General features: G+C 35.7%; 1 protein-coding gene across 4 annotated transcripts in view; it reads right to left on the minus strand.

The window, feature by feature from the left end:
- Window positions 1–698: 698 nt before the first annotated feature.
- STIM2 (stromal interaction molecule 2) overlaps window positions 699–23,978 on the minus strand; it is a 166,001-nt gene continuing 142,721 nt past the window's right edge. For 2 of the 4 annotated variants that reach the window (XM_003898562.5, XM_031664682.1), the window contains exons 8-13: window positions 22,525–22,692; window positions 22,220–22,243; window positions 21,697–21,797; window positions 21,219–21,457; window positions 8,966–9,239; window positions 699–4,460 (exon numbers count right to left, since the gene is read on the minus strand). In XM_003898562.5, the coding sequence (XP_003898611.1) occupies window positions 3,983–4,460; window positions 8,966–9,239; window positions 21,219–21,457; window positions 21,697–21,797; window positions 22,220–22,243; window positions 22,525–22,692 (1,284 nt within the window). In that variant the 3' untranslated portion in view covers window positions 699–3,982. Of the gene's footprint in view, window positions 4,461–6,666; window positions 7,554–8,965; window positions 9,240–21,218; window positions 21,458–21,696; window positions 21,798–22,219; window positions 22,244–22,524; window positions 22,693–23,978 lie in introns of those variants that run through there. The other 2 variants (XM_031664683.1, XM_031664681.1) reach the window with 2 other exon arrangements.

Below are 23,978 nucleotides of genomic sequence, written 5' to 3' on the forward strand. Positions count from 1 at the left end.
CCAGAACCAGACCACTAGTGAGTAGAAACCCTAAAACCAACTTGCCCTTGGTCCTGTATGTCTCTGTCACAGCCAGTCTCTCCATGTCCTCGACAAAGCAGCACCATTAAATTATCCTTGATTTAATACATACTTCTGAACTATACAATCCCTCTCCCCACTGGGTCCCACCTCCCTGATATTCACTTTTCATTTCTATCACCCCACTCATTACAAGGACTTCTGACTGATCTGTCTCCTCCATTAGATGCCAAGTTCCTTTAAAGAAGGCACCTGCCACCTTAGTCTTTATACCTTCAGAGTTGATCATGGTGCTTGGCATGTGGTAGGCTATTAAACATTTGTTCGATGAGTTAAGCAGATCCCATATTGTCTCTTGCCTGTAACTTTTTGGGGAAAACCCACCTTGACCATATCAACAAGGTGAAACTCTCCCATTCAAGACCCCAAATCAGGAGATCAATAAGACTAAAACTTAAATCTAGGTTTTCTTTCATTTACTTCTAAAATTGGTAAGAAAAATACACGTATCATTTTTTGAAATCACTGATTAGTTAGCAAATGAAGAATATAAGAATAGCTACATTTGAAAGACTAGCTAACTGTGCAAAAGATTTAGAAAAACAGTAGGACCCCAAGAACTTAATGGGCACAAAAACAATTCACTAAAATAAAAAATACACAAGGCTAAGAAAATATGAAAAAACTTTCCAATCTTATTGGACATTATTTGCCTATTAAATTAACAAAGTTTTAACCAGAATGGTAATTGAGAAAAGGTAGTGTGAAGTCAAAGGGCACTCATACACATTCAAACATTGAATGGAGGGTGGTTATCAACATGGCTATATGAAGAAACCTTAAAACCAGCTATGTCCAAGGCATGTGAGACTACATGTGTGTGTATATATACATACCTATGTACATATATATTAAAATTTAAGCTAAAAATCTTATATTTTTCTGTAAACTTCTAAAATCATATGCCCTAGGAAACCAAAGTGTTGATTAGACTTTACGCAGTATAACTTAGAAAATAAGAACATGGCTCTATCACTAGCTATATGACCATCAGCAAGTTGACTTTTTGGGCTTAGTTTCATCAGTAAAATGGTAATAATAATAAAAGAACCTACTTGACAGAGTTGGTGTAAAGATTAAATGATAATATAAAAGTGTAGAACAGTGCCTGGCATACAGAGTGCTCAATAAATGTGAAATGCTCTTACTCCACATATCAGAAATTTAGAAACAGCCAAATGTTTAATGACAGAATACTTCAAAAGATTATGGTAAATCCATACAATAGCATATTAGTATACAGTCATTAAAATGTTGCTCATGAAGAGTTTTTTAATGATGTTGGGATAATGCTTATATTAAGTGAAAAGGCATGATATAAAATTGAATATATAGTATGATTTCAATTATGTAAAATATACATCAATATGTAGAAAAAGATCTAGCAGAAAGCATACTAAAATATTAAAAGTGATTATTTGGGGTAGCAGTATTTGACCTGCTTGCTATTTTCTTCTTTATACTTTTCTATCATCGACTTTTTTTCTTTTTTTTTTTTACAGTAAGGAAAATATTACTTTTAAAATCAGGAAAACACCGTAATTTTAAAATGTTAAAGTAACAAATGGATAATTTTGAAAACTTATAGAAATGCCCAACTTTTCACATATAAATGATGTAACACAGAAATTACTGTAGCTTTCCAAAACTCAATTATTTCCTGTTGAATTTACAAATGTGTATACTCCATTAATGCAAAATAATTATCACAAGCAACATAAAGCAGTAAATATCCCTTGGTTGAATTTGTTTATAAATGAATGTCTGAAATTGAGCACAAACAATGCACGTGCTCCCTGACTAAAAACGACCCACAGTCCCTTCGGCCAGCCTCCTCCACTCTAAGCAGCAGTGCTGGCCCCCAGCTGGTTCTGCTCCAGAGCTCCCTTCTAAGCCAGGAGCAGCAGTGGGCCTTGCTGGCAGCTCCTCCCATCTTCACTCCGTGCTCTGGCAACTTTTCCCTTTTCTATTCATCCAACTGCAAGGTTCTCATTCCTTTTGCAATTTTCAAAGGGAAGAACGCCTCCTGTCTGGTTATAAGAAAAAGAAGGTTAAGGTTTTCCCTTCACTCTGAGTAAACACTCCAGAACCCTTTTCAGTTCTTTATGCACTTTTCCCCTCCTCAACAGCTTTCAACCCTGTGTTCCTCAACCCTACCTCTCAGGTTATCTTACCTTATCATTAGTGCAAAACACTATGTTCATTTCAATCCGTTTTTGCCCTTACAGAACTCAATCTATTAAGTATATAAATATCAGCCAACACAAACACCAGTCAAGTTTTTAACAATAGTAATAAAGAGAATAAACAATCACAATTTACAGGAAACATCAGGAAATTGTTCATAGTCTTACTAAAGCATTTCTTTGAAGCAAATCTCAAAAGAAACCTCTTGTTTATCAATTAGGATTTTCACCTAAATAGCACTGGGTTAGACATACATTTCAGCCATAATGCTGAAAAAGTATTCTAATTAAAATGTATCAGTTGTTCATCCAAACATCCATCTGCATTGCAGTAATCAAATCATTTATGATTGCATATTTTTAAAGTGCTATAAGCGCAACTCCCTAGATGTTAACATACTTTGTTGCTATATGGAACTTAACTCTCTACTGTCTTTTTAACAATAAAAGCTACCCTTACACAACCCACCAGTTTAATGAACACCATACTTTATAAATTAATACAACACAATCTAAATGCACCATAAATTTATATTTGTTAATCTTGATATTAGAACATTTATACATTTCAAACTACATAAAAATAGGACAAACAATATAAAATAGAAATTTGTTGACAACTTACGTCCAAAACATCACTATTTCTTATATTGCAATTAAGCAACAAGACAGCTTACACAGCTCTCCAGAAAACATAGTGTTTTTTGTGGAGTGTTATCAACAAAAATCAGGACAATCCCACACAATAATGTCTCCAATTTATTATCTTTTCCACAGTACACATTTTTCACAAATCATAAATCCTTTGCGGTTATTCAAAGTGTGTAAACAATTGCCTGAATCCCCATATCTCCCCACCTCGGCTTAAGGTTATGAATGTTTTAAGTCCTTCAATCAAGTTTCAACTCTTCCACTTGCATAAGGAATCAAGAGCCTTCTCTCTTTAAATTATGTATATTTTATCATACAGCCTGCAATGCAGTAAATCACAGTGAAAGCCCTGGGGAAAACAAAACATGATCTTTACAGCGGGACTTGAAACTTCACAATAGTAAAAGCAGTTAAAGAAGCTTCCCATAGTAAAAGCGTGGGTTTTCATTTCCAGAAATCAAGTCAATTAGAAACCCTAGGTTCTACTTAAAAACCCATTTTGATCTAAAAGTGAAAACAGTCCCCTATCCATAGTCATTTTATAAACTCTACACAGTTTCACTCGCAGAGATTTTTTTTTTTTTTCCAGTCTGGAAAACAGTAGTGCAATTAGTTTTACTTCTTATAAGTTATTTAGTCCAGGATGTAAATAGCTCTGTGGAAAGATAAGAAGATGCTCTGGTAAACAAGAAAATTTTTGCAAGCCCATGCTGGCTTACGAGTCCATTAAAGCTTGTAAGTCCATAGTGGCTTTCAACAAAATGTTGTATATACATCACTAATAACAAAGCAGAAATAAATAGGCAGAAATGACTGTAAACTGTCTCATTTCAATGATTTTTCGGTAATAACTGGCTTGATGAATTGATTATATATAGTCACTTAAATAAGCAGACAGTAGACAGTCGCCCTCCTGGACGTTCCACTCTGGCATCTGGCCTGGAAAGCCCCGATGGAGTTACATTCCTAAAATTAAAAGAAACCCAAAAAAAAGTGGGGCGTGGAGGGCGGGGAATAATAGTTTACAGATGCCATTTGAATGGGATTCCATCAAGTCAGCCAGTTCACTTAGATTTCTTCTTAAAAAGGCTTTTGATTTTTGATGACTTTTTGCTTTTCTCTCCATTATGACAAAGGTCATGTGGGATGCTGCTTATTCTGGCAACACTTGGGGCTTCCTGAACTGGTTTACTGTCATTGCCAGCTGAGGAACACGATGTGTGGCGAGGTTTAGGCACCGGGATGCCACTGGAAAGCTGGTTCATGCTACAGGATTTCTCCAAAATTCCATTGTACACTTTGCTTGCAGGACTGAAGATCATACTCTTAGTTTCTGTCAGACCTACACAGTCGGGAGAACCCCAAGACACATCCGCAGTTACAGGCGAATCCCCTCGGGAGGAGTCCTCTAGGGACACCTCATCTCTTGATATCTTTCGAGGCGATAATGTTTGGTATATCTCGAGGCTTAAAGGAGGAGACTGTTTCCTTCCAATGGAAGAATTTAAGGAGTCACATTCTGAAGCTGTGTCTGGCACTTCCCTGAATGGAAACACAAACAAAGGTACAAATTTTAAATCAGTATGTTCTTAAGAGTACTAGCAGACATTCTAACTAAAACAACTTTCGTTGCTTATTGAAATTTAAAAGAGGGAAATGATACGATTCTATATACATTTTAGCAAAATGAGAACATTACTTCTTTAAATAATATGGCTTCTCAAAACTCAATGTTGGATTTTTAACATAAACCATAATAATGAAATCTTACAAACTACAGACAATATAAGTTATACCTTCTTTTTGTCAAATAAATTAAAATGTTAAATTTTACAGGTGATTCAGCTATCATCTCAGCTACTTTTATGTTTTATTTCAATACTATGTTTCTTTCTAAATCGGAGTTGACACTATTTTAAAAGATGAATTTTAGTCACTGCCTCTCCCTTTTCATTAACTTGATGAGCTATAGCTTTGTTAGGAAGGAAGGAATATACATGAAAGGAATTATACTAAAATATAAGTTCTACCAAATTTAAAAGGGGGCAGGGAATCGAGGTGCATCAGAGTATGGCAGTGGAGGAGGGGGCAAACATATGATGCTATTTAGAAAAAAAAACAGACATTCAGTGAATTCTCACAGCATTCTTACTCTTCAATGTTTTCCTCCTTTTCTCCACAGTGGAAATATAAATTTTGTAACCCCACAACCAACATATAGTAAATGCCATCACCCATTCCTTCAAATCTCTCTCAAATCCACCATTCCTTATTACGCCCCCTGCTCCCATTCTTCCTCTGAAACAGCAAGGAACTCACCTAAATGATTGCAACGGCTTCCTAACCGGTCTCCCTGCTTTCATTCTCGCTCTTCCCTCCCAGTTACTTCTCCACACAGCCATTAAAGTGATTTTTTAAAAACTCGAGCAAAATATATCATTCACTTACTTGAAACTTCCCAGTGCTTTCTCTCATACTCAGAGTAAGATCCAAAGCCCTAGTCAAAGAGTACCAGGCTTGTACATGTGGTCCCTGGCTATCTCCAACTGTACACTCCCTCGTGTTCCTGTAACATGCCACCCTCAAGACTCCTCAGGGCCCTGCACTTGCTGTTCCCTCTGCTTGGTGTTATCTACCCTCCATCTCCACATGGCTTACTTCTCCAGGGTATGCAGGTTACTCCTGCCTCCCCTAACCACCTTATCTGGAACAGCATTCTCTTTTGTTTTACCTGTCTTTGTTTGCAACCCCAAAACTTACCAAAACCTAAAATGATATTTTATATTAACTTGTCTATAGGCAGTATCCCCAGAAAAAAGGAAATAAATAAGGACAAGGAGCCTTATTAACTTCTCTGCACTAGAAGAATGGCAAGCTCACGGTGGGTACTTCATAAATATGTGTTGGACAAATGAATGGAAGGGTGGGTGAATGAATCAATGAACAGAATGAGATATTAAAGAACAGGGATCACATCTCACTCACTTTTTTTTTTTCTTGAGAGCTTTACTACTTAGTCTCATTCACTTTTGCATGTACGGAGCCCAAGGTGAATACTGTTCACTCCATGAAAGGAAATGATTAAGAAATGAAAGGGAGAGTCAAGGTAAAAAGTGGCAAAAGAAATACGGTGTGAGAAGGGAACAGAGCTGAAGACAGAACAGAAAGGCAAGAGTACACATGACTATAACCCAGCAGCTGGAACCAGGCTAGGGCCTTGTCTCACTTGTCTTGGCAGCTCATGCTATTGGCAAAGGCACCTCTCATAGCAAGGACTAAATTCGTATTTAGGAAATGAATAAACTGAATGATCTCTTACCTTAGATGGCCTATGAGTACTATCATTTTCATGTTATTGATGTACACATTTACTGGAGGTCTGGCACTCACTTTTGATGAATATTCTATGTTAATACCACATTTTAGATACAGACTAAGATTGCTTAGTCATTTCTATGTACTTCACTCACACATGTCTATGAAGATTGTCTTTACTACACTATAAGCTCTCAAAAGGTACACAACCCCCTAAAGACCTAACTAATGGTTTCATATAATACACCTGCGTGTGCTGCATCATTCTCAAATGCTTTTACAATTCGATAATGGGTAGTGCTAACAGAAAGTAAGCAGCAGTTCAGGTATGAGGAAATGATCAGACTCAGAAATCAATCATTGGTAGAGGCATTTCTGCAAAGCTTTTTTTTGGAATGGCTGTCAATTAATTGAGCAGAATATATCATGTTCCCTGGAGCTGTTCAGCTTCCAAAGAGCAGAAGCTGATTTAGTTACAATTTTACGAATTTATTTTCTTTTCTGTTATGTGGCTTGGCTGCTTTGTGCGTGAAATTCTAAGCTAGGCTAAAAATATTTTAAAAACTAGCCTCTAAACTCTGAACAATGTGTGAAAAGAATACTGATTTAAGTCAGGAGACTTGGGTTCCTAAGCTGGTCCTACCATTAATCAGTTGTAAAAGCCTCAGCAAATCACTTGGTTTCTTGAGGTCTCAATTTTCCTATCTGTTAAAGTAGGAAAATTTGATTAATCACTAATGTTACCTTCTAGTTCTAACATTTGAATTCTGTAATGACAAGAATCCAAAGTGTTGCTGCTTCTGCATAACTAATCTGACTTGGATAATAAGATTTAATACAACTTCAAATTTTATTTTCTTGCAGAGTACATATTCTTTGAAATGTTGAACTTAACTATGTGTACCACTTATGCCATTTTTTCTATTTCTTTTTTCCCCAGAGTGACATGGAGTTGAATTCACACTATACTTGTATAAGAAAACTTGAAGTGAGGTTTAAATGAGCATATATGTGCATAAGGCATAGAACATTAAAAAATCAGTAAATATTTAACATTATTATTTTGTAAGAATTCTGGTGGTTCAATAGAGGACAGACTGAAAATGAAAAGGAAGAAAAGTTTTCCAAATTCAAATTCTTCTCTTATTTATGACAGCTAGCTATGAAATTTTGACATTGCTGTTGAAATGAGAACTGAACGCTTCATCAATGCAGAAAGTTTGATGAGACAGTGCAGCTCTCGAGTTTTCCTTCTGATTTCCAGAAACCACACAAGATCAGTTCTGTCAGTAAGTCATCTTGCTGGTGACTACGTTCATACTGCAAAGACAGACGAAAAGCTAGTCATAAAGTGTTAACCAAGCAAAGCTGCATCAGATTCTCCAACTGCAATGAGGGTACAAAACCTGCATTATCTCCTTAGGAATATGCTGCACTGATCACTTGCAAATCATAACATTTCTTTTACTACTAGATAGTTAGGAATGAAAAATTATTATTTGATGATAATGTCGCCTAGAGTCACACGATAAAGAGTGTGGACCACTCCCTTTCACTTCTCAAAGAAGAGGGTAAAGCCTTTGGGGCCACATAGCTACTAAGTGTCAATACCTGAAACTAACACTCAATACCATACTGCTTTTAAAGAGGAATGCAGTTCAAGAACAGAGATCCTCAAATTAACAGTTTCATGGAGCATTGATGTCATTAAGTTGGACTGAAATACACTGCTGCTACGCCCATTTTGTTATTAATTTACTTTTCTCCTTTAAGTTCCTGACATTTTCTTAAACCTTTGGCATATGATACTGCTTATGTGTTAGCAAGCACCAGCACATAACAGAATAAATCATTAAGTGACAATAAATATTTTTAAGTCAGTCATATTTGATATTTCTTTGTGTTCAAGTATATTTAAGCTCATGCTTTTCTATTTTACATATAAAATTGTTCTCATGACAAGTTTATGCTCTGAGATCTGAGTCAACTGTGTCCAGTGACCTCTAAGCAGTTACACCTCAAAATATCTACCTACATGTCTGTGGCAGGCAGAATTCTAAGGCGGTTCCCAAATTCCCAGCCTCTGGTGTACACCCACCTTCTTCAAGTTTTCCAGTCAAACATAAATATAGATGCGGCTGTAAAGGGATTCTGAAGACAAAATTAAGGCTCCAAACTAGTTAATCTTAATATAGGGAGATTATTATCCAGGTGAGCCTTTGAAATTTTAGTCTAGAGATCAGAGAGACAGAAGTTGGAGACTCAAAGCAAAGGAGGAATCTACAGCAGGGAAATTCTCTGTTGCTGGCTTTGAAGATGGAGATCCTGTGGCAAGGAACAGTGGGCAGCCTCCAGGAACTGAGAGCAGCCGCCATGCGGCTGACAGAAAGCACAGACACGGGGACCTCCGTCCTGGAGCCACAGGAAATGAAGTTCACCACAATCACATGAGCTTTGAGAACTGCAAGCTCCAGATGAGAATGCACCCTGGCCAACACCGTGATTTTACCCTTCTAAGGCCCTGAGCAAAACCCCCAGTCACACCAGGCTTGGAATTCTGAGGTACAGAACTAAGAGCTAAAACATGGGTGATGTCTGAGGCTGCAAAGTCTATGGTACCTTGATATGCAGCAACAGAAAACGGAAACAATGCACCACTCCTCCTGACCCCTCCTCACACCTTACCCCCAACCCAGCCCCAACATGCCCTGCAGATTATTCACTGCCAATACCATTGCTTTTCAGCAGAGAAGTAAATGGCCTCTTCCTCCTCTTCATTTCGATAAAGCGCAGGGCAACTTGACACTGAGAGGATATCTGGATCAGGGGAAGGCAAGGAGTGCGGCGTGTGCTGGGGGTGGTGAGGGTGCCGGGGGTGTGACGGGTGGGGGGCGTGTGGAGCAAGCTGAGCTCGCTGAGGCTGAGGCGAGGACGGCACGATGCTGCGGCGCGAGCGGCACAGGCTGCTGCTTCTGGCTAATGATCCAGGAGGTTTAGCCATGGTCCCTGAAAAACACCAAGAAAGAAAGATGCTCATGAAGTCCAGGGTCCCCTTTACAGTCACCACAAATACATACACACAAGAGAACTGATGTCACTAATATGTCACTATTTCATCTCCCTTTATTGAAAGTTACTGTACAGTTATTACTATTCTCTACCACCTACACTCAGAAAGTTAAGAATAGAAACAAACAAAAAAAACAGGTCTAAAAAACAAACAGAAGTGAACATAAACATGAGGCTTTAAGAGAAAATCTAAATGTACTAACCAAAAAGGCTTAAAAATTTACCTAAGACAACAAATCTTTAAATTTAAAAACCTGTATTGTATCACAAATTTTTATGACTGTTAACACAAAGACAGGACAACAGAATAAAGTGGACTTTTACCAATGGATATCTCTTGAAATATCACAAGTTCTTTGAACCTCAATCAGTTTTAAGTCAAGGAAATCACTTAACTACTGTATGCACAGTCTCACAGCTGGTGAGGCAGAGCTCAGACCAAAACTTGTTTCTTGAATACCCACTACTGTGGAACTAAACAGAAATCTTAGATCCAACTGTTTCCGCTACCAGTCTCAGTCGAGACTCATGCAGGTGGGTAAACAAACTTCCCCTACATCTTCAATGTCCTCACTAAATGGGCATTCCATTTCTTACTCTTAACTGAACGAACATAGTTCACCTAATAACAACCTTCTCAAGCTGAAGCTGTTCGCTCCTGCATGGTTCAGATGCTATAGCATCAGGACAAAAGGTGGGTGGCTTTGCTCCCTAGTACTGTCTGCATACCCTTACTTCTGCATCCTTTTATACAAATGCATTCGTGCTGAAGCGAACACTATTAAGGGACATGACTGCATCTTCCACCTCCATTTCACTAGTCACTTCCTGGATGGTCTCTGTCTTACCGGTCCTTACAACCCATCATCAACGCGGGCAACTTCACTTGTAAGACCTAGCCAACACCCTGACCAATCAAGGTTTCACCTCTTCTCCCCTGACCTTCACTTCTGCACCACCACACACTCTCATGCCTTGTCCCACCATCATTCAGAACTGTGCTGTCTTTGAATATAAGTCAGACTGGGCATGGTGGTTCACACCTGTAATCTCAACACTTGGGAAGGCCAAGCAGGGAGAATCACTTGAAGCCAGGAGTTTGAAACCAGCCTGGGCAACATAGCGAGATCCTGTCTCTACCAAAACAAACAAACAAACAAACAAACAAACAACAAAAAGACATTAGACATTTAGATTCTGACCATGGTCCACCTTTCCATTTCATACAGTGTGTTCCCTCCACTTATGTATCCTACTGTCAACCCATGCTCAAGGACCTTACTCTACTGGTTATTCTTTCTCTTGCCTTGTCATTGTCTGCCTTTCCCCCTCTCACAGCATTTAAAAGCAAATTCTGAAAAGACAAACGTAAAGAATGAGCAAATGACAATAACAGCAACAAAAAACCCCTCTACCCCAGACTGATTTTCAGCTGACATATCTCTGTTCCTGTTTATGAAGAATTGTCTATGTTACTGTCTCTACTATTTCATCTTCACTCATTCACCAAAGAAACTGTACAGTGCTTACTTACACATTCACAATTTCACTGAAACCATTCTCAACCAGATCATGATCTACCTCAAGGTTGCTAAATTCAATTAGTACTTCAATCCTTCCTTGACATCTGATCAGCATCTAACAGTGATTATTACTGTGCCCTTTGCTTGTCTTCTCCGAGCATATTCTCATCTCCTCTTTCACCCATCCCTTGACTGCTGGTCTTCTTCAAAGTTCTACTCTAAGCCTTGTTCTGTTCTCGTTCCACTTAATCTTCTGGAGTAAGTTCATCTACTCTCATGACTTCAATGATCATTTGTGGTCTACAAAAGCCCAAATCTGTAACTCCAGGTTTAATCTTTCTCCTGAACCCTTATATCCAACCGCCCAATGGACACATGAATGTGCCACACGTGCCCGAACTGAATTCAACATTTTCCTTCCCAAACTCACTCCTCCTTCTGTGTTCCTTAGCTCAGTAAATAACACCACCACCTACTCAGTCATCAGAATTGTCAACACAGATATTCTTGACTCTTCTTCCTCCACCATAATCCACCTCTAGTTAACCACAGGGTTTTTACCTCTCTAATATCTTTCAAATCTGTCTGCTCTCCTACACCCTCACTGCTGATGGATTATATTGGACTACTGTACCCATATTGTATTATAAAATCCTGATTTCCCCCCTCCAATTTATTCTCCAAACTGCACCTGCAAGTTCACTCTAAAATGGAAAAGGAAAATGAAAGTGTATTGCTTAAAACTCTTAAAGTGAAACCCCTTACCACGGACCAGACTGCCCTCCTTACCCAGCCTCTGTTTTAGAGCTCGTGTCCCTCTGTTCTGTTACAGGAATATTAGAAGCAGTATATCTCTCCCAGCTCCTCAGAGGTATCACATTCTCTCTCACCTCCACGCCTCCTTTCCCCAACTCTCCCTTGACCTACAATTTCAGGTCTTGCTTAAGTGGCATTTCCTCCAGGAAGGTTCCCAATCCCTCCAAGTTTGAGGTCAGTGTTTTCCCTTGTGTCTGCCCAGCAATACCATAGTATATTTCCCTATTGCATAATTTATCTCAATGCACCGCTCCACTAGACTCTAAGTTCCATAAAAGCAGTCACTGTGTATCATGTTCAACTTTGCATCACAACACCAGTCTATCATAGTGCTGGGTAAAAAGTAGATGCTCAGTAAGTATCTGCTCAGTAAATCAACGAATGATACAAACAGAAAAAGCCACGGAAATAACGTGATGAATTGAAACAAAGAAAAATAAAGTAAAAGTAAAATAAAGTATAATTAAAAGGCTTTTTCCAAACACAAATAAATATAATATGGAAATATTTGTAATTTAGCTGGCAAACAGAATTTTCTCTCACTTATTTAAAGGATTCATAGATTAGAGAACTATAGGGCTCCTGTAAATCTTTAGTCGGATGTTTTCTCTCTGCCAAAGAAGAAAATATATCTTGTAAATACTAAAAAAAAAAGTGTCCAATGTCACATAGATAATTAAATTCTACAATTCTCGACATATACTGCAGTCATCTGAGTAATCACTCATTACTTGGAATATACAGTAAAACCAGCAAGATTCAGTCATAACTGTAAGTATGGTGGGAGAGGAATCAGGTCTGCGAGGAATCAGGATTCGCTGCTTGGAAAAATGAATACTATCCACAGAGATATATATATATATATATATACACACACACACACACATATATACACACACACATATAGATATATTGCATAAGGAAGTTTTAAAAAGGAAATCGTTTATGTAAGAAAAATTCTAAGTAATGCAATAAAGAATATAAGAATCAGTAAATTTGTCACATCTGTAAGTTGTTTACAACTTGACAATCTTTTCCAAAAATATCTTCTTACATATTTTGCCATCTCTTTTGCCTTAAAAAATCTGTCCGTTAAGAGTTATGCACACTTAAGAGTTGAGGGTTGTCCTTCCTCCTTGTTGCTGCTGGAAGAAGTCTATGTAGGGCTGAAAACATTTGCAACATCACAAACTTTATGGAAGATTAAAAAGCAGTGCACTTTGGCCTTGTAACAAGTTATCTTTTACATAAAGCAAATATGAATCTCTTATAATACTTCCAGGCCATTAATCATTCCTAATGCAGATAAACATTCATTCATGTCTGTGATTTATCACAGTAGGTAAATGACACATTAAAGGTCACTGTATAGGAATCTATTTCTGGGATAACTTTTCATTCTAATATTGATAATTACCTATAGAAGCAGAGCAGTTTAATATGACCCTGTATTTATAAACTATATTTTGTGATGTTTCTTAGTTGAAGAGGACAAAATTTTGTTTTCAATAAGGCATTCCCCTACTGACAAGAACCAAAAATAAACAATGTATATACTTCTGGTTCTAACAACATAGCAGTCAAAGGTAACCTGACAATTATCTCCCAATATCCAACAACACAGTTCAAATACCCTCAAACATTCTTATATAATGGATAAAATATAACAATTGCTTTAAACACATAGCTGAGTTTGTAAGGAGAACAGAAAACTCTCAGAGGCCAAAACAAAAACTAAAAGTAAATGCTAATATGATGCAACTGTTATGGGAGGTTATCAGTCTCATTAATCTATGGGTTTGGGGTTTAATTTGGGGACAAAAGATTAGGCTTTGGGCCTATGTTAGGTATTGGAATAGTGAGTCAGTGTTCTGGATAAACGCCTGGACCTAGAAGGGCTACACTCCTCTGTGAAAGGGTAAAATTCTAACTAATGAGCAAGCAAATTTCTTTTATTTCAAGATCTCTAAATATAGGGATTTTAAAAGGGCTTCTGTGAAAAACTCAATACTCTGGGCCTATATCTCATATGAGATTGGAGTGCAAGTTCATACTACCAAAAGGGTCTATGAAACTGTATTCCAAAGAGTTAACATAAAAAACTGGTCCCAACTTGGTGATATCCAAGTTGAAACTACTGCAGGAAGCAAAGAAAGGCATTTGAGGGGCACTTTACTACTTACACAGTTTTCTCCAGGGTGGAATAATGGCAATCTCCTTAAAAATAGCTACGTAAGAAATTATAAAACAGGAGAGAGAAAGCAATCTGCTATGCAAACACAGGAAACTGCTGTAACAATTGACCAAGAATACCAAATATGAGGATGATCAAATGAAAACTAAAAAATAGGGATTCTTTTTACATCATGAAACTATATAACAATAAAGAGAAAATATGAGAAAAGAAAGCATTAAAACATAGATTTGATGAAAAATCAAAGAGAACTAATAGAAATGAAAAACAATAATTAGAGTTAAAACATTCAGAGGATGAGCTAAAACAAAACTAGAACTGAAGAAATAATCAGTAAGCTAGAAGGCAGATCTGAGGAGATGTCTCTAAATGCAGTGTAGATAGATAAAAAGACTATAAAAAGAAAAGTTAAGAAATGTGGACGACAAGATGCAATATATAACTAATAAACTAATACTAGTCCTAATATTTCTACATAACTAATATTCCAGAAGGCATGAATAGAAGAAAAAATAATATTCAAAGAGATAATGGCTAATGTTTTTTTTTTCCAGAACTGATAAAAGACACATCCTTCAGATTCAAGAAACACACCAAATATTAGCAAAAAAACCGGTTAAAATCCACACCCAATCATATTACAGGGAAACCACATGACAACAAAGACAATGAGAACATTTTTCAAGCAATCGGAGAAATGGCAGCTTATCTACTAAAAAGAACCTGAACCAAGCTGACTGACTACAAACTTCATAACAGCAACAATGACAACCTCAAAATAACTGAGAAATAATTATTGAAAACTAATTGTTAATCTGGAATTTTATATCCAGATACATTATTACTCTCAAGTGAGACAAAATAAAGATATTTTCAGGCAAAGACTAAGAGAATTTATCATTCCCAATTGCTCACTGAAGTAGCTTTTTTTTTACTGAAGAACATATTCTTAAGAAAGAAAAAAAGAAATGAATAACAAGCAAAATGCAATGATAAACAGAGAAATAAACACATAAGTATATGTAAATTATGACTGAAAGAAACAACAAAAACAGTGACTGTTTTGAGAGACTTTCAAAACAAAACAAAATACTAGACAACGTTAACACATGATTTAAGATGGGAGAGCAGTGGCTAAAATTAAAGCCTCTGAAGATGCTGAATTGTCCAAGAGAATGAGAGAAGATAAGAAGAGGTGTGTAAAACAGAAACCACAAAACAAGATTGCAGAGATAAATTCAAACAGATCAGCAAGGAGAGTAAATAATATTTGCATTAAATTTGCCTTAGCCAGCAACATATTCTCAAATAGGATACAAAATAAAACCAGTTACTGCTATTTCTTGTAGAGATATATCTAGTGTCTAATAATGGAAAAATTTAGAAGAAAGTGAAAAAGATACGTTAGGCAAATATTAATCAAAAGAAAGCTATTATAGGTATTTCAATATCAGGTAGTATAAACTTAAAGGCAAAAAGTATTAGCCATAAAGCAGTGTCCACGTAACTATAAAAGGAACAGTTAATCTGTAAAGAAGATATTATACCTGAACTTGTATTCATCAAATAACTTAGTACAAACTATATAAAACAGAAATGGGCAGAATTGTAAGGAGAAACTGACCACCATGGGAGCAACCGATAGAAGAACAGACAAAAATGTGTAAGTATACAGAAGATTTTTATCATAACACCTGATTTAACAGACTGTATAGTACCCTGTAACTAACAATTAAAGAAAACTAATTTCCCGATATAGAAAGAACCATTAAAATATATGACCAATAAATACTAAGTCACAAAGCAAGTATCAGGAAATACAAAAAAAGTCATACTGACCTTTTCTCTAACCACACACAAGTAGAAATCAATAGGCAGAGATGTTTTTAAAAACCAACAGACAACAAAAAAACAAAACATACATGCATATCTGGAAATTAAAACATATGCTTCTAGGTAATTCATATTGCAAGGAAGTGACAAATTAGTAATTAAAAACCTTTTAATATTTGATGATCATAATCAAATTAATATGTCAAAACTTGTGGAGGTGGCTAAGGTGGTTCTTAGAGAGAAAATTCATAGCCTTAAGATAATATGAGAGAAAACAAAGACTCAAGATTCCTGTGGGAGGTGTATAAATATTAAAACAAACAAGTAAAAAAGTAAACTCCAAGAAAGTAATAAAAGAGCAGAAATAAACAGATAATATTAACAAAACAAACAGGCTTTTGACAAAAGTGAAATAAAACAGACAACTGCCAGCCTGACAAAGGAGACGAAAGAAGATATAGATAATTATTAGGAACAAAAAAATTTTAAAATGTAACTGAGATTTTTAAAATCATATAAAATAGTATAAACAACTAAAAGCCAATAAATTTTAAAATTCAGATAACACACAATATTCTAGAAACATGTAACTTCACAAATCTACACTTTTAATCATTAAATTAAATTAATACTACAGTTTAAAAATCTGTTCCTTGCCAAAACATATACATCAAGGTCAATTCATAGGCAATGTATTTAAAATCCTCAAAGAACAAATAATCCATACCTTATACTATTTCAAAGTATAGAATAAAAATCATACAATTTACTGACTGATTATTGTAGCCCAGGGGCTGGTTCCAAGTGTCTTACAGGTACTACTTAATTTAAATTTTAACATATCTCCACAAAGTAGGCTACATTTTACAGAAAAGGAAGCTGAAACTCAGGAAAGTGCCTCCGACTCAGTGCCCGGAGTAAAAGGTAATACAATTACTACAAGGTGAAGTAAAGAATCAAACCCAAGCAGTCTTGTTCCAGAATTCCACATCTTAACCCTACTTTATATTGCTGCCTCTCTAAAAGCAGAAAAGAATGGAATGAAAGAACAAGGAGTATAGTATTCCTCCTTATGCTTGGCAGATGCATGCTAAGACCACAGTGGATGCCTGAAACCATGGATAGTCCCCAACTCTCTACACACTATGCTTTTACTATGCATACATACCTATAATAGAGTTTAGTTGATAAATTAAGCACAGCAAGAGATTAACAATAACTGATAATAAAAAAGAACAATTATAATAACATACTGTAATAAAAGTTAAGTAAATGTGGTTTCCAAACACCCCCACCTCGAAATATCTTATTGTATTCTACTCACCATTTTCAAACCACAGTTGACCACAAGTAACTAGAAACCATGAAAAGCAAAACCACATATATGGGCAGAGGGGGACTACTCTTTGATTTATTTTATGATGTTAATATAATCTTGATACCAAAATCCAAGATAGTGTCAGGAAGAAAAATTACTGGCTAATCCAATGTGTGATTACAGATGCAAAAGTCCTAAATAACAAACCAAATCCAACTCATTCTAAAAATAGCACATTGTGACAAACACAGTTTCACTGACATTTAAAGGATTTACTTAAACAGATAAAAACTCAGCAGAATAAAAAATGAATGATCACCTAAAATTATGCAGAAAAATAATTTGGTAAAATTTAATATCCACTGATTAACAAAAAAAAACATTCTTAGCAAAACAGAAATAGAAATGACTTTCCTTAACTTACAAGTAATCTACCAAAAACATAAAAAAAAAAAATACTTCCTGGTGAAATTCTGGCAGCATTCCCTTCAAAGTCAGAGACGGCAATCCCTATTGCCAGCAGTCACCACTTTCATTCAATGTTTTACTGGCGGTCTTAGCTTGGGCAATAAAGAGGAAAAACTTACTAGTATTAACATGAAAAAGCCAAGACTACCATAAAATACTTAAATATATGTTTCTGTATTTAGTATTCTGTATTCAGCATACTAAATCCAATGGCATTTCCTCATCAGCAACAAGCAATCTGAAATACAGTTTTATAAGAAAGGTAATGTATATAACTACCAAAAATTTATTAAAGTACCTAGAAATTAATCTTTTTTTAACAAAAAGCAAGACCTGCACAGAGAAAAAAAATTATCAATTTTATTTAAAGATATAAAAGATCTCGATAAATGGAATTTATTAATAATTCACTGCATACAAATTCACAAATTCAAAAAAAATTTTTTTAAACCCAATGGAGCCTTTCATGGAATTTCATAAGCTGATCTTAAAATTCAGAAGATTAGTTAAGAGTAGAAATTCTGAATTTGAATAATAAAGGAAGACTTGGTCTTATCAAATATTAATACTTTTTACAAAACCCTAGAAACTAAAGCAGAACGGGGCCAGTGAAACAAAATGGGAGAGCTGGGAGCACTTATGTATCTACGGAGGGAAGTGGTATTATAAGTCAGCAAGGATAGAACAGGAATGAAGCTGAGACAACTGTTTACCCATACCTCAAGAGATATATTTAGATTCCAACTTCACACCATGAACAAAAATAACTTCTAGGTGGATTACAGGACTAATGGATTAAAGAAAAACTTAAAAACTCTAAGGAGTGCAAACAACAATCTATCATCTTCTGAAAAAGACACAAAAAGCACAAATTAGATTCACAATTTGCCATTAAAAAAGCCAAAGTCTGGAAGATATTTGCAACCCTCAAATAACCAGGAAAAAAAAAAAAAAAAGAACACTTCCACATCAGTACGGAATCTTGCAGGGACTCCACAGCAAGAACAAGCAACTCAGGGAGGAAGAAATCTGAACAACAAATGCCAATAAAGGAAATGGCACTCAACCTCAACAGTCATCAAGGAAATAAAAAGTTTAGTAATTGTGAGGTATCATTTCATACCCATTCGAGTTGCAAAACAAGAAAATCGGATTATTCCAAGCACTGATGAGGATACAGGCACACAGGCACTCTTATAAAACAGTGTAAACCATTTTGAAAGCAACTTGGCAATGACTAGTAAAAGGTGCCTTCCCAATGACCCAGGAGTCCATTTCTAGGTGTCCACACAGAGAAATTCTCAAAGTTATGCACAAGGAAATACAGGTAAAGATGCTTGTTGCACATTGTTTGCAAGGGTCAAGAAAGTAGAAAGAACCTATGTCAGTAGAAAAACGGACAAACTATGGATTTTTAAATACAAAAATTAAATATATAAGTTATGGTTAACTCATTAAGCAGTGACTTTAATTCATCTATACATAAACATGAAACATGTTTGAAATGTTAACTTTTGAGCAAAAAAAGTTGTAAAATAACACCTAGTTTGATAACATTTATATACATTTCTAAACACGCAACAATTGTATATAATGTTATGGATATATATGTATGTAATGAAAGTACAATAGGCTTTAGCATAAGTCACAACTTCAAAACAGTGGGGAAAGGGAGGCAATGTGGTTTAGGTGTATTTGTAATAGTTTATTTCAGAGAAAAAGATAAAGAAAAATGTTGAAATCTGTTTATCTTTTTGGTAGGTGGGTATATTATTCTCAGTCACTTTAAGTGTGTGTAGACGACTTTATAAGAAAGTTTAAATAAATTGTTATCACATTCTCACCAAGGAAAGCACTTAGCAGATATTTAAAAAGTAATAGGAAAAGATATTTTAAAAAGTAATAGGAAAACAACAATCACCCATTCCCCTAACTACACAGAGTTAACCATTGATATTTCCATATAATTAAACATAGACAATATTATTCTATGTATATTGTTACAATCTTTTACTGTGTTCTTAACACACTACAGGCATGTTTCCTTGTCATCATTTCAAACTTGCAAAATTTACACAAATCCATGTTAAAAAAAAAAAAAAAAATTTAACTGCTCAGGAGGGTATAGAAATGAAGAGCCTTCGTCCTTTCCTAGACTTCCATTGCCGAGAGTTTTCCATTTATCAGGTCCAGAAATTAGGCTTTTCTAACTAAGCAGAGTGGAGTACCTCTGTGGTGCCACCGGGTGGAGGCAGAGCTCTCAAATTGTAATCTTTGGCATGAGTTATTTTTCAGAGATAATAAATTTGATCACGCATTTCTTTTTGAGACTGGGTCTCACTCTGTCGCACAGGGTGGAGTGCAGTGGCACAATCTTGGTTCACTGCAGCCTCTGCCTCCCGGGTTCAAGCGATTCTCCTGTGTCAGCCTCCTGACTAGCTGAGATTACAGGCACATGCCACCACGCCCAGCTAATTTTTGTATTTTTAGTAGAGACAGGGTTTTACCATGTTGGCCAAGCTGGTCTTGAACTCTTGACCCAGTGATCTGCACTCCTCAGCCTCCAAAAGTGCTGGGATTACAGGCATGAGCCACCGCGCACGACCTGATCACAGCATTTCTAAAACATTAAATTTATAACCAACTCTCGTACTTTTTTCTTATTTAAAAGTTTAAATTTGCCTATATGACACAATCACTTACAACTAGAATAATTATTCACATTTAGTACAATTGTTCCTTTTAACAGACATATGGATATCCAATACCTCTGCCCCCACCCCAAAAAGTGTTTTTAAAAAGCAAAGAAAAAAACTAGTCAATCTAGAGAATGCACCTTCAGGCACAATTCAGATATTAAACATGGATTTTAAGGAGGAAATTCAACTTTTAAAAGCTACAGTTTTCAAACAAAAGCATATACTTATGAATCAGTGTTGCATTTGGCAAGCTTAAGGGCATATAATTCAAATAAACAAATACAAACTGACAATATTCAAACTGCAGAGCTGGCCCAGATCTAGACATGACTTTGCAACCATCACGACCTCGCAGTATGGAGCAAGCGAAATGAATGCAGTCACACACTTCTAGTTTTGCTGTATTTACAATCTGTCCACTCTTCTTGTCTCCTTTAAGAGTTGAGTGCCGCCTCACTCTCCTTGCATTAACTGTCTGCCATCAAACCAGAGAAGTAAAACCAGCAAAATAATACAAGTACATACCTAGAGTGAGTGAGTGGCAGAGCTAGGATTCAAATCCCTGTTTCCAAGATCTTCCCCTAATTTTTATTTCTACTACACATTAAGCGGCCATTTGAAAGGATATTTTCCCCAAAAGCTCAGCACTTCATTCCCATACGGATTTGGCATTTATCATGTGCTATCTTTACCGTCAATTATGTTTTTATGTGACTCCTCATTTCGATTTAATTACAAGCATCGTTTTAAAAAAAGTCTTATATTCAACACTTAATATAATGTTATATGAAACACTTGCTCAAACATTTAATAATCAAATTTATAAAGCACTCAGATTAAAGTGTGTATAAATATATAATATAAATATACAAAAAGTATTTATATATGCGTTTCACATGGTTTTCTCAAATCGTAAATATTTAAATTACTAACAAAAAGAAAGAGAAAATGAAGGATAACCCAAATTTTTTCTCATAGATTTCAAAGTACATGATTCCTAAAAGGACACAGGGGAAAATTACTATAAAACCTGTATCAACACTTTTTGTTGAACTCACCACTTACCAGGAAATTGTGACACTATTGGGGGTGTGTCTTCATCTAAGTCATCAACTCCTCCAGCAATTGGATAGGGTGGAATGGAGACTCTGGGCATCACCACCCAGCTGTGATCAGAATAAAGGGAAGAGGTCAGGCTGGGGAGTCCTGAGTTATGGGCTATCTGAAAGCCACAGATCTTCTCAATTTGTTGCCAGCGAAAAAGTCGTTCTCGTAAACAAGTTGTCAACTCAGAGAGGGCTTTCCTGGAAAAGCCAATAAAGAAATTACTTACTGCATCAAAAGATCTTTAATATGGCACTGAAAGAAGGCAATACATGAACAGACCGTGGCAATTAACTAATTTCAAGAAGAAATAACTCACTTTTAAAACTAATGTAATTTATGTAATTACATAATTAAATGATAAATGTAAATTGTTTATAAATTACTCATTTCAACACAATAATAATAAGGCAAATAAAAACTAAAATAACATTCTTACTTTGCTTCCAGAATTTTGTGGTCTACCTCATCTAGGGAGGAGCTGTGTGCAACGTGCAGAGTCCCAAAGACTGTGCTTCTCTTCTTTTTAATTTTTTCTGCCTAGAAACCGAAAAGGAATAAAATAAGGCTAGGTTTGAAAAAAATACAAACATTTTTATATACATAAAATAATAAAGTTTATTTTGGTTTTTAATATATTAACAATCATAAAACCAGTAGAGAATTACTAGCCAAGATATCCCTGCATTCCAAAAAAGAAAACAGATGAGGGAGAAAATGTGCTTTCCTAAGCCAATCGATGTAATTCAAAACTTGATTCTGGAGAATTTTTCTTTTATTTCTATGGTTCAGGAAGACCCGAATCTTGTACTAAAAGTAACAGAAAAACATTAACTATATCCTACTATAATGGTGCTAGTGAGTGAACTAAGCTTTTAAATTCTTTTGCTAGAATTCAGATTAACACTTATTCTCATTCCACACAATGTAAGTGTCAAAATTAATTTCCAGTAACTACTAACCTGAATCAGATATGAAGCAGCAACCTAAAGGAAAAAAGCTCTGTATAAAACTTTTATGATAATGATAAAAAAAAAAAAAAAAGAATGTTTAAATCACTAAGGTCACTTCGAAAAGTACCCAAATGCAGTAATTTTAATTTAAAGCTTATGATTACTAGAGTCTATTTACACAATAAGTTCCAGTTTGAAAAAGGAATCTGCAATAATAAAACTTTTATTCAGATCTGTGTATCCCAGTTGAGTAATCCCTCTAAGAATGCAGCCTAAGAAACAAATTTAGTAAACTTTGAAATACAAGAGAGTACCTCATCTTTAGCAATAGCTAGCTGCATTTCAGCGTTTTGTCTTTTAATATTGTAGTATTGCACTTCAACTTCATGTGTTAACTGAAGCCATTTCTGAAGTGCATCTGGAACAGACCAGCTGCTTCTCAGTTCAAATTCTTTTTCCGCCTTTTTCAGAGCCATGCGAACCTAGAAGAAGGAAAGGAAAGAGGCAGGAAAGGAGAGAGGGAAGAAGGAAGGATTAAAATATTTTTTAGTACCCAAACTAAAAGAAAAGGCTATTTTAATTACGCTCTTTGTAAACATCGTTTTAAACTGCAAAGTCTAAATACAATAGATTTCTAGCATTAAAATTAAGGCTGAGCTTCAAGTGCATCTTAAATCCACGAGGCAAAGTCGTGAAGTCAAGGAGGGCAGAGAGGTCTTATTTATATCTTAAGTTGCAATATTTAGTTTTGTATGTTATGAAAACCAGACTGAGGGGGAAATAATCAAGACTATATACAAACTAAAACTGATCATATTTTTCCCATAATGCATATTTCATTTATGAAGTATTATATAAAGAAGTGTCCAAAATTGGGTGGATACACGTTCTACTCCTTCTCCAAATGTTTCCAAAAGACCCTACTGTAGCTCCTTCAGTATACACTGATTTTTTAAAAATTGTATTTTTCTGTAGTTTTTCATGACATCTTCTTTATGGCTAGTTATTTCTTATTGTTGCCAAGTATATCTACCTATTATTGTCTGTGTTACCACTTCTGCTACATAATTCCCTGCTTTGAATATACCAGAAAGTAGCTAAGTGAACATCTGCAGAGCATGTACAGATTGTGAGGAAACAGATTCTGAGTGAGAATCCACTTGATTTTTTCATGAGAAACTATGCATAGTCTTCAGTATAAGGATGTCATAGTATTTCTTCCACCTGCCATTTAATGGAGCCAGAAAATAAACAGAAAAAAACCAAAAATGCGTGGTGGTTAGTTGATAAGCACTAAGAAAAAGTATCATAAGGAAAGCCTCACTAAGGAAAGACACAGAAGGAATAGATGATTCATTCTTGGAACGATTTACTTAAAAACTAGCAAGAGTTTTCAAACTAAAGATGTGTAAAGATACAGGATGTAATTTATGAAATTGTGCACACTCACTCACACTCAAGACCTTGAGGCAAAGCAACGAGCGACTACAGAGCATCCTGCGTGTCGAGCACCACCCCACAGATTAATTTTCCCCAAAGCTAACTAAGGACACTGAAGAGCAAAGGAATGTTTGATCTGAACAAACCCAACTTATTTGAATAAACTTTATAGTGTGCCAGAATAAACCAGCAAGAGTACTATATACAAACTTCTGATAAAGAAAAGGAACAGCTGTCAGTTAGTGTGAAAACAAAGAATTGTGTAGAAAAATATCTTTTAAGATTCCAAAATTAAAAACAAAATTCACAATGCAACACTAGGTAACAA

Source organism: Papio anubis, chromosome 3, assembly GCF_008728515.1.
Source record: "Papio anubis isolate 15944 chromosome 3, Panubis1.0, whole genome shotgun sequence".
NCBI lineage: Eukaryota > Metazoa > Chordata > Mammalia > Primates > Cercopithecidae > Papio > Papio anubis.